Source organism: Ipomoea triloba, chromosome 7, assembly GCF_003576645.1.
Source record: "Ipomoea triloba cultivar NCNSP0323 chromosome 7, ASM357664v1".
NCBI classification, from domain to species: domain Eukaryota; kingdom Viridiplantae; phylum Streptophyta; class Magnoliopsida; order Solanales; family Convolvulaceae; genus Ipomoea; species Ipomoea triloba.
The window spans coordinates 28,842,680-28,854,827 of NC_044922.1; the positions used below are offsets into that span (position 1 = coordinate 28,842,680).

General features: G+C 38.9%; 1 protein-coding gene across 1 annotated transcript; it reads right to left on the reverse strand.

The window, feature by feature from the left end:
• Positions 1–133: 133 nt before the first annotated feature.
• On the reverse strand, positions 134–11,989 carry LOC116025277 (pyrophosphate--fructose 6-phosphate 1-phosphotransferase subunit alpha-like). Its single transcript, XM_031266453.1, has 19 exons — positions 11,735–11,989; positions 11,257–11,429; positions 10,971–11,083; positions 10,681–10,755; positions 10,476–10,589; positions 10,317–10,384; positions 10,029–10,112; positions 2,978–3,031; positions 2,729–2,809; positions 2,535–2,628; positions 2,380–2,453; positions 2,172–2,282; positions 2,039–2,083; positions 1,868–1,924; positions 1,486–1,590; positions 1,278–1,394; positions 1,033–1,136; positions 728–893; positions 134–604 (listed from the first exon to the last, which is right to left on the reverse strand). Exons 1-19 carry the CDS (start codon positions 11,822–11,824, stop codon positions 485–487), a joined length of 1,845 nt encoding a protein of 614 aa, XP_031122313.1. The 5' UTR covers positions 11,825–11,989; the 3' UTR covers positions 134–484.
• Positions 11,990–12,148: the final 159 nt, after the last annotated feature.

The following is a 12,148-nucleotide window of genomic DNA, read 5'->3' on the forward strand; positions in this document are numbered from 1 at the left end:
TATAAATTTATGTTAAAAGTTCATCAAAATAGAATATAAACATAAATTCAAACTTTAAAAATATAAATAAAAGTCAACTTAAACTATTATACAATATTCAAAACACTATTCCCCTTTACTTAAAAATCTAATGTTTTGTAAATCGAAATTCATTATTTGTATGCATAAAGTATATTGTTTATGTTTTGATACATGATCCATGATAAAATTTACCTATAAACCTTCAACCATAATTTAAATTAGAGGTGTCAAACATGTGATTTAAGTTGCCTCATTTACTATTTGGACTAAATTAGCACAATTAAGAAAATAAAGGGAAAAAAAAATGATTCGACCACTTTATTGCATGCCAAATTTACATTAGAGGAGGAAGGGGTGGCTCATGGCCAGGAAGATAGAGCTGAAATAAAGACTATCATCCATCGTCTTCTGGTTCCAAAACTTTATCACGAGGAACTCTGTACATGCATGATAATTCTCTCATTCAGAAGGGTGCATTCCCACTGCAAGACAGGACAGATAGAATCTCGGTTACAGAGGACATGGCACTTAAAGCTGCTTTCAGCACATCTTGCGAGCACCCTGGTTTTACGATTGTACGCACCTGAAAAAAAAATATATTAAGACGAAGAAAATGAAGTTTTGTAGCAACAAGTAAATTAACAACTTCTCCCTCAAATATTTTATATTTCCTGAATGATATATTAACAACCAGCCCTTCCTTCACCTTCTCAAGATATTCTTGCAATTGTTTGATACGACCCATGTAATCCTGGTCCTCCACACAAAGGCTTACAGCTTTTGTATCCGCACCTGGGCCATCAAACTGAAGAGGTCCTGGATTTCTATACACGTCATCCATCAAGAATTTTCCAGCATTCTGTCTCAGCACCCTGCATGCATCGTTAAGGCATCCGATTCTCAATTCTCAAGCTGTTCTAATTTCAGTGCCATATACCTTGCAATTGTAGCAAGTGACCCATGGGGATGCTAATAGGTGGAAGAAGTAAACTCAAAAAGGAAATAACATACTTGTATGCTTTGCCTTTCAAATCCACAGCTGCAGGATGAAGAGCTGGTTTCCCAATTGATTCAGCACCAGGACCATGACCAAAACGCCTGACACTCATCATAGCCTGCATTCAGCAAATTAAAGGCCCCAAAAGTCAAAAACACCTTATACACTGTAAGTTCAAATATGAGAGAAATCAATAAACCAAGAAGTCCTGATTTGCCCCCAAAATCTTGCAACAAACTTAATCTTGCAACAAACTTACAGTTATAGGAGCAGCACCGCAACGCCACTTGTTCACAGGATTCTTTAGATTAGTTAAAGTTGCCATGTAACCATTCAGCCCTGCAGCCAATACATGGTAACAGACATGACCAAGAACCTGAAAGAACAGTGGAGATATTTTGTTATGTGCAAATATTTCATAAATTCATACTAAGAGCAATGAACTGAATTAATGGAGAAAAGCTCACATAGGCATAGTCACAATCAAATTTTGATGGCAATGATCCCCGAGCTTGATAACCAAAGAAATGACAAATAGCATTGAATTTCTTTCCCTTGTAAGTTCCCTCTTTCTGCAGAAACCATTAAAATAACAAGGCACATAAAATTGTGTATACTTCTAACCCATGTAAACTGTTTGTTTTAAATTCCAATCAAATGTAAACATTCAAACAAAAAAGAAAAGATGTAACCTTAAAGAACAAAAGAGAATGTTAACCAAAATAATAAAGTTTAAGACAAGAATATCCTCATTAGGAGCACATTCAATAAAGGTAAAGCTAAGTACACCAACCCAAAATAGAAGTATTATGTAGGAATTTGCATAATTTAGCAGGAGAGTTTTCATACCAGCCGCTTGTTCATCTCTGCTTCTACAAGAAAAGCTAGAAGTTTCTCTGTCTCAATCTGTAAACGAAGCAAAAGAATCATTGCCACTGCGCCACATATTCACGTGCAAGATATTCCAAAGTTTCATCTTACAGATCTTAAAAGAACCAGAAACATGGAAACTTTAATTACCTGAGATAGCTGGGCAGAGTCATCTGATTCTGGATACAGAAGAAGCTGCAAGATTGCAAATATTTTCAGCTTAAGAGCTACAATAGGTGATAAGATTAATCACTATAATTGATTTAAGAAGCATAAAACTAACCTCCCTTCTTATAAAGGGCGGCAGAAATTCAAACAGGGCAGATGCCCATGGTGACAGTTGGGAGGAAATGTTATCAGCAGAAACACCTTCCCTGAGCAAAACATGAATTTCCTGGAGCATAGAATATATATTATTAAATATGCTTGTGGCTAACTAAGGTTAAAATGGCAGTCAACAACTAATCAAGAAGGTTCAATTTCAAATCTACCTTTAATAGAGCATATACTTCAGGAATGCTTTCTATAAGCCCCTCAGGCAACAGGATAACGCCATGGTACTTGTCTGGACCCCAAAGCAAAGTCAGACAGTATATAACTAATAATCATCATAAAGACAGATTAAACAAAATTCAGAAGTCCATACCCTGTTCAGCCCTGGCTTGCACTGCATCGCAAGCTTGTTTTGTGATGTCAAAAAGTGTAAGTTTTGATGCAGCTACTTCCTCAGCAAGAATAACCTGTCAAACATTTAGGAAATTTTTTAGAGAGAAAACTTGAAAAAGCAGCATATGCTAAAGCTGTTTAATCCAAGCTTCAGAAATATGTGAAACTCAGAACCATATTTGGGTGAGACTGCAAGGTGCATTCCAAGGCAACATGTGACGTCTTTCGGCCCATCAGTCTGATGAAATAGTAATACTGCAGATGAGAAACAGAATGACAAGAAATAAGTAAATATAAGAAACATAAACTAGGAATATACTCTATCTCAAGAAGACAGTGTCTCAAAGCATGGTTATACAGCTTCCGAAAAAAAAAAAAAACATTAAAACTAGACTTGAGCATGTAAAATAAATGCAGTCATACCTTCTCTGCTGAGAGTGCATCAGTGCAGACATTGCTGATGAGTTGGGAATTAACCTGAAAAAATCAATTGAAAATAGAGTTCATTTTAGTTTCTCTCTGTTGAAGACATAGTGGAGCATTATCTGGAGCATTATCAGCAGTGGAGCATTATAATATTAGCTAGATAATGTAGTATTAGCTCTGTAGTGGAGTAGTGGAGTATTATTAGGAATAATGGGCAGATTGTTAGGCCCCTTGTCTGATTTCTCCTTAGTATATATATGTGTACCAATGTATGAATGAGAACACACTGAAATGAAGTAAACAAGAGAGTTTAAGCTACTGCATTTAGTTTGTTAACATGGTATCAGAGCTCAGGGAATGAGCAGTGTCGGAGAAGGGTGGCTGCGCAGGAAGAAGACGACCGGGTCGAGGTGGTGTGACGCCAGAACGAGACACGCTCCGGTGGGAAGTCGTCGCCATCGGAGGGCGACGCCGGTCGAGAAGCCGCACCGTCGTCGGAGTTGTCACGCGCCCTCACACGCCACCGCCCGAAGCTGCTCGCCGATCCACGCGCCGGCGCGTGCGTGATTTTACTGTTGTATCTACACCATCTAAATTAATTGATGTGGTGCTGGCTGCTGATGGGTCTAATTTTGTTGATGGGTCTAATTTTGTTGAATGAAAATTTTTGGTTAAAATTAATTTAGATGGAATGGGTAAAGGTGACCATTTAGATAAAGATTGTCCTTCGGGTAATGAAGCTAAAAAGGTGTGGGAAGCAGACGATAAAGCTTTGTTATCACGGATAATTAATTGTATTGATAGGAAAGTAATTTTATCAATGCAACATTGTACTACTGTTAAAGAAGTATGGGAGTTAGTGTCTGAATGGTTTAGTGGGTCAAGTAACTTGAGGAAATTGTATCAGTTGTCTCAAGATGTTTATCGACCTAATCAAAAAGATAGAAATCTGAGGGATTACTATTATGATTTCAAATGTTTAAGTGAAGCCTTGTGTACTGCAATACCCATCACAACTGATGTGAAGCAAATGAAAGCACAACGTGATCAGTTAATCACCTTTAGTTGGATTTCTGGGCTTATATCACGTTAATCACCTTTAGTTGGATTTCTGGGCTTAACAAAGAATATGATGAATGCAGCAGTAAATATTGACAATAATGAACTTTCCGAGAAGAGTGTTTTTGTATCACAGGGAAGCAATGGTGGAAGAAGTGCATTTGTGTCGCAGGGGAGTTATACTTATGAAGGGTATAACAGTCGAGGTGGAGGAAGTCGCCATCGGGGACATGGTGGCCTTGGAAGAGGTCGTGGAGGAGGTCGTGGAAGACCAAGAGTATGTTTCAATTGTGGGGAACCAGGCCATTTCCGAAATCAATGTCCTAAACCACTCAGGTATCAAAGATTTGCTAACACAACTTCTGGATCTGAAGGACATACGGTAGTTATGACAGATGAAGAATTAGCAGCATTCAATCAATTGAGGGTGACCACTTCTATGCAGTCTCCATCCCAGCTTCCATCCAATCAACCATCTTCTTCCGCAACCTTTGTGCAAACAGGTAATCCTGTTGCATGTATGTCTTCTTCATCTACACAGTGGGTTATTGACTCAGGGGCTAGTGACCATATGACAGGTAATCCTAACGTTTTCTCCACATATTTTCCTTCTAAACCTGGAAATACGGTTACTCTAGCAGATGGGTCATTTGTTCCAGTTTTGGGTAGGGGTAGTGCTGTTGCAACCTCATCATTACCCCTATCATCTATATTATACCTTCCAAAGTTTCCGTTTAATTTACTTTCCATTAGCCAAATCACACGGACTTTGAATTGTTTTGTCTCTTTTTTTCCGGGCTATTGTCTATTTCAAGATCTTTTGACAAAGAAGATTATTGGTAAGGGGAAGGAAGTCGGAGGCATGTACGCATTGGAACAGTCTATATCTCCATCCAAGGCCATGTTGAGTGATACCTCTCCTTTCCAGTTACACTGTCGGTATGGTCATCCACCACTATCAACCCTAAAGAAGCTCTTTCCTGGTTTAGAGTCATTGTCTACTTTGCAGTGTGAGTCGTNGCCGCACCGTCGTCGGAGTTGTCACGCGCCCTCACACGCCACCGCCCGAAGCTGCTCGCCGATCCACGCGCCGGCGCGTGCGTGATTTTACTGTTGTATCTACACCATCTAAATTAATTGATGTGGTGCTGGCTGCTGATGGGTCTAATTTTGTTGATGGGTCTAATTTTGTTGAATGAAAATTTTTGGTTAAAATTAATTTAGATGGAATGGGTAAAGGTGACCATTTAGATAAAGATTGTCCTTCGGGTAATGAAGCTAAAAAGGTGTGGGAAGCAGACGATAAAGCTTTGTTATCACGGATAATTAATTGTATTGATAGGAAAGTAATTTTATCAATGCAACATTGTACTACTGTTAAAGAAGTATGGGAGTTAGTGTCTGAATGGTTTAGTGGGTCAAGTAACTTGAGGAAATTGTATCAGTTGTCTCAAGATGTTTATCGACCTAATCAAAAAGATAGAAATCTGAGGGATTACTATTATGATTTCAAATGTTTAAGTGAAGCCTTGTGTACTGCAATACCCATCACAACTGATGTGAAGCAAATGAAAGCACAACGTGATCAGTTAATCACCTTTAGTTGGATTTCTGGGCTTATATCACGTTAATCACCTTTAGTTGGATTTCTGGGCTTAACAAAGAATATGATGAATGCAGCAGTAAATATTGACAATAATGAACTTTCCGAGAAGAGTGTTTTTGTATCACAGGGAAGCAATGGTGGAAGAAGTGCATTTGTGTCGCAGGGGAGTTATACTTATGAAGGGTATAACAGTCGAGGTGGAGGAAGTCGCCATCGGGGACATGGTGGCCTTGGAAGAGGTCGTGGAGGAGGTCGTGGAAGACCAAGAGTATGTTTCAATTGTGGGGAACCAGGCCATTTCCGAAATCAATGTCCTAAACCACTCAGGTATCAAAGATTTGCTAACACAACTTCTGGATCTGAAGGACATACGGTAGTTATGACAGATGAAGAATTAGCAGCATTCAATCAATTGAGGGTGACCACTTCTATGCAGTCTCCATCCCAGCTTCCATCCAATCAACCATCTTCTTCCGCAACCTTTGTGCAAACAGGTAATCCTGTTGCATGTATGTCTTCTTCATCTACACAGTGGGTTATTGACTCAGGGGCTAGTGACCATATGACAGGTAATCCTAACGTTTTCTCCACATATTTTCCTTCTAAACCTGGAAATACGGTTACTCTAGCAGATGGGTCATTTGTTCCAGTTTTGGGTAGGGGTAGTGCTGTTGCAACCTCATCATTACCCCTATCATCTATATTATACCTTCCAAAGTTTCCGTTTAATTTACTTTCCATTAGCCAAATCACACGGACTTTGAATTGTTTTGTCTCTTTTTTTCCGGGCTATTGTCTATTTCAAGATCTTTTGACAAAGAAGATTATTGGTAAGGGGAAGGAAGTCGGAGGCATGTACGCATTGGAACAGTCTATATCTCCATCCAAGGCCATGTTGAGTGATACCTCTCCTTTCCAGTTACACTGTCGGTATGGTCATCCACCACTATCAACCCTAAAGAAGCTCTTTCCTGGTTTAGAGTCATCACTATCAACCCTAAAGAAGCTCTTTCCTGGTTTAGAGTCATTGTCTACTTTGCAGTGTGAGTCGTGTGAGTTTGCTAAGCATTGTAGGGTTTCCTATCCTCCTCGTGTCAATAACAGGGTACGATCTTTATTTGAACTTGTTCATTCTGATGTTTGGGGTCCTTGTCATGTTACAGGGAAGAATGGGTTTAGATATTTCGTAACATTTGTGGATGATTTCTCTAGATGTACATGGTTATATCTTATGAAGTCTAGAGATGAGTTGTTTACCATCTTTTGTAATTTTTGTGCTGAGATCAAAACCCAGTTTAATAAAGTTATTAAGTGTGTGCGAAGTGATAATGCCCAAGAGTATTTCTCTAAACCATTTTCTACTTACATGAGTCAAAATGGGATAGTTCATCAGTCATCATATGTGTATACCCCTCAGCAGAATGGAGTGGCAGAAAGAAAGAATCGTCACTTGTTAGAGGTAGCTCGGGCTATTTTATTTCAAATGAGAGTGTCTAAGGTTTTTTGGTCTGATGCGGTTCATACTGCATGTTTTCTTATCAATCGGATGCCTTCGTCTGTCCTTCAAGGTCAAATTCCTTATTCTTTTGTGTATTCGACAGAACCCCTTTTTCATCTCCCTCCAAAGATATTTGGGTGTACTTGTTTTGTCCAGGATGTTCGTCCTCAAGTTGGGAAACTTGATCCGAAATCACTTAAGTGTTTATTCTTAGGGTACTCGCGTACTCAAAAGGGATATAGATGTTACTCACCTGACTTAGGGCGGTATTTAGTGTCCATCGATGTTACGTTCTTTGAAAACATGGTGTTTTCTAGGGGTGTTGGATCATCTGAATGTGAGTCTAATCTAGATAATGACTTCCTCACATACACGATTACCATACCAACAGAGTTTTCCAGGCCCCCTGTCACACATGTTTATACTCGGCGGCCGAGAACTGAAGTGGCATCGCTCGAACAGCAAGAGACTACTTCTTCCTTACCAGAATATTCGTCAAATGATCTGAATCTTCCCATTGCCTTTCGTAAAGGTAAACGTAGTTGTCAACGCCCTATTTCCTCTTTTGTGTCTTATAATCACTTGCCAATGTCATCCCACACATTTGTATCACGTTTAGATTCTGTGTCAGTTCCAAACACTTTGAGTCAGGCTATAGCTCATGATGGGTGGAGACATGCAATGGAAGAGGAGATGGCTGCTCTTGAGGACAATCAGACTTGGGATTTGGTACCCCTCCCAGCTGGTAAGACTGCAATTAGTTGCAAGTGGGTTTATGTTGTGAAAATGAACCTTGATGGGTCGGTGGCTAGACTCAAAACACGTCTAGTAGCAAAGGGGTATGCACAGACATATGGTGTTGATTATACAGAAACTTTCTCTCCTGTAGCTAAGTTAGCTTATGTTCGCATCTTTATTTCCTTAGCTGCCTCTAATCATTGGCCTCTGTATCAGTTAGATGTCAAAAATGCCTTTTTGCATGGTGATTTGGTTGAGGAAGTTTACATGGAGCAACCTCCTGGGTTTGTTGCTCAGGGGGAGTCTGAGAAGGTGTGTAAATTGAAGAAATCTCAATATGGCTTGAAGCAATCTCCACGTGCTTGGTTTGGGAGGTTTAGTAATGTGATTCCTGAGTTTGGCATGCAAAGGAGTATGTGTGATCACACTGTCTTTTTTAAGCATACTAATGTTGGGTGCATTCTCTTGGTTATTTATGTTGATGATATAGTGATCACAGGTAGTGATGCAGGAGGAATTGAAACTCTTAAATCTTTCATCAAGGAAAAGTTTCACACGAAAGATTTGGGAGTGTTGAAGTATTTTCTAGGGATTGAAGTTGCTCGTTCTCGAAAAGGAATATTTCTGTCCCAAAGGAAGTATGTGCTGGATTTGCTTAAAGATACTGGGTTGATGGGGTCAAAACCATGCGAGACACCTATGGAACAAGGTATTAGACTTGTAGACGGTGAGGGAGAAACCCTTGATTCCCCTGAGAGATATAGGAGGTTGGTGGGGAAATTGAACTATCTCACCATTACGCGCCCGGATATTGCTTTCCCGGTAAGTGTGGTAAGTCAGTTCATGCAAGCACCTACCCAAACTCATTGGGAGGCAGCAGTTCGAATTGTAAAATATCTCAAGAATGCACCAGGCAAAGGTATTCTATATGCTGATCATGGACACATGAGTGTTGAAGCTTTTTCTGATGCAGATTGGGCAGGTTCTTTGAATGACAGGAGATCTACGACAGGATATTGTGTGTTTGTAGGAGGTAATTTGGTCTCCTGGAAGAGCAAGAAACAAACTGTTGTGGCTAGATCCAGTGCAGAATCTGAATATAGGGCAATGGCTCACGTGACATGTGAGATAATTTGGGTACATAATATTTTGAAGGAGATTGGTGTGGAGGTGATAAAGCCCATACGTCTGTGGTGTGATAACCAAGCAGCTATACACATTTCAAATAATCCGGTGTTTCATGAACGGACCAAACATATTGAGGTGGATTGTCATTTTGTTTGTGAAAAGGTTCAACAAGGTTTACTTTCTATGGCTCATGTTCGTAGTGGCGGTCAACTAGCTGATTTGTTCACCAAAGGACTCAACAGGGACAGGGTTGAATATATATGTAACAAGCTGGGCATGATTGATATCTATGCTCCAGCTTGAGGGGGAGTGTTGAAGACATAGTGGAGCATTATCTGGAGCATTATCAGCAGTGGAGCATTATAATATTAGCTAGATAATGTAGTATTAGCTGTGTAGTGGAGTAGTGGAGTATTATTAGGAATAATGGGCAGATTGTTAGGCCCCTTGTCTGATTTCTCCTTAGTATATATATGTGTACCAATGTATGAATGAGAACACACTGAAATGAAATAAACAAGAGAGTTTAAGCTACTGCATTTAGTTTGTTAACACTCTCCACAAGTTATTTATTTCAAAATGCTCTAAAGGACAAGAAAGAGGAAACAAAAGCTTTGCCATTTTTTATTTTTTTTTCAATTTTAACACAGAGGCCATAAAAAATTAAAAGGCATAACCCACCAGCAAGGTATAGCTATTTCTACTCAATATGAACTCAAGAGCAGAACCACATGTCCACCCACCCAAAAAAGAAAAGAGAGACACTTAATAGCACTTAAAATTCAAGTAAACTGACAGGAAATGCATCTATGAATGTCAACAGATCATATCATATTAAGCAGTAAGAAAATGAAACCAAAAGAGGAAAAAATAAACCCCCCCAAAAAAAATCATAACGCAACATGTTTTCAAGGAAATAAGGTTTTCAAAAGTAGATTCAGATAGGTACCATCATCTCTGTGAAAATTAGCTCCAAAATAAATTCTCTTGAATTGGAAAAACTAGTGGTTACTACATACCTTACATATTGTGTCAAAACCAACATTTGTTTCAACAAACTGGTTCTTTAAATCTCCATTTAATGTGACAGGAACACCAACAACCTGTAGAAATATGGATATAAATTCTTATCACATTCACACATCAAGAAGAAAAGCCAGATGAAACTTGGTTCTGGAAAAAGAAAGAAGAAATAAGATGAGATATTGACTATAACAAGATAAGAAAAGAGGCTTATAATCTATTTGCAAAACAACATATTAAAGCTGTCAAGTTAATTTCTCAGAGTTCCCCCCAGCAATGCATACTTTTGTTGGACATTTAGCTTGAGCAAAAGTTTCTGCCAGATAAGCAGCATCACTGTTTGATGTTACTCCTACCAAAAAAATGGGTATATCAGAGAAATGGAAACATTTTTTTAAAAATATAATTTCCATAAAGACCATGATAATTAGTAGTATTAGTACCCCCAACAATTATGAGGCCATCCAACTTCAAAGCTTTGCACGCTGCCAATGCCGCATTAACTTGCTCAGTTGTTCTAATTTGATCTTTAGTTCTTCCCAGCATATCATAACCACCTTGATTAGATAATATTCCACAATGGTGTAAGTCAAAACATAACACAATCTAATTAAAATGATCAACTTTCTGAAAACTTGGCCAACTTACCTTGGTTTTTATATGTTGCAAGCACATCATCTGTAATTTGGAGAGTTTTCTGTGCAAATAAACCTTCAGAACCACCTGAAGACATATGTAATGAGTTCAACAACACCGGTTTCCAACAGGAAGCTAAATCAACAGGAGTGGTAAATGCAATCTCAGAGAGAACCAAATCATAATATCAATGGAAGATGATCATCAAGAAATTGAGCAGAAAAATTAATCATCTCAATTAAACTGAACAAATTCACATAGATAAAAAAACACTTGGGGAAAACTTAAAGACCACTACTTACCCAAAAATCCAAGTAAAATGCTATCAGGATTATGAATCTTGAGAGCTTCAAGAAGTCCCCATATGACATTATGTCCTCCGGGAGATTGTCTACCACAGAAAACAATCCCCACCCTGAAGGGAAAAATATGTAATAGAAGTTAGCAGCATATGACTATAAAGGAACCAGGCAAGATACTGCAACACTGTTATTGAGACGCAACGTGTGATACCGACTTTAAACCGCTTTGAATGTAAACTAAGACAACATAGTGCATAAATATGATATGATATAATCAAATAAATACCTAATTGATGGATGGTCGGTAATTATCTGAGCATCTTGGACATTGGCAGTTGCCCTGAGAAAATGAGCTAAAGGCTGACCATAAGTGTGAGGAAAGGACCGACTTATTATATGCGCACATGAGGGATCAGCGGCAGTAGTTGCATCGCCGAACTCCACACGAACAGTAGTGCCCTGTTGAAATAACAATAGATCGAAAAGAGTCAAGGATCAAACGGGGAATGTTAAAATAGCACAAGAGTGGATTTAATGAAAAAAGAAGGTCTAATTTCAGCCACCACTGCACGGATTAAATACAAAAGTAGAAAGATATCAGGAAATAAAGCATATCGTATCGTCTTGGAATGATCACAAGCTTCAGCTGAAGAGTGAAGCAAAGCGAAGTGAATAAATGGATGCTTTAGGGACGAAGACGCAAGAATAATATTTATCATATCGGATTAGTAAACACAGTAACGCCAGAAAGCTTAAAGAGATACTTGAAGGCATGGAGGTAGCTCGGGTTGGTAAAGAGATCGAAGCTTTTGGAGATGGGAGAGCTCTCTCTCTATTCCGAAGTCCGAATCCATTACTTTGTCGCGGAAGTTTGTTTGTGTCAACTCAACTCTCGTCTGTGGTAGGAAGGAATATAATATGGAAGTTTTTAGAGAGATTAATATATCCAATTGAGTAAGTGAGTAGTGAGTGGTAGTAGGATTAGCGAAAACGGGATGCGGCTACCAGATTACACCACGCCACGCCACTAGTTTTCGCCGCTCTTTTATCCCCTTGATTTCTTCAGACATTTTATACAGTGTACTATATCCGCGGCTTAAGTATTCATCATTGTCATGTACTCCTGTGCTTAAACAATTATCATGCACTCTCATTTTTGCTATACGAAAAATAAAGTA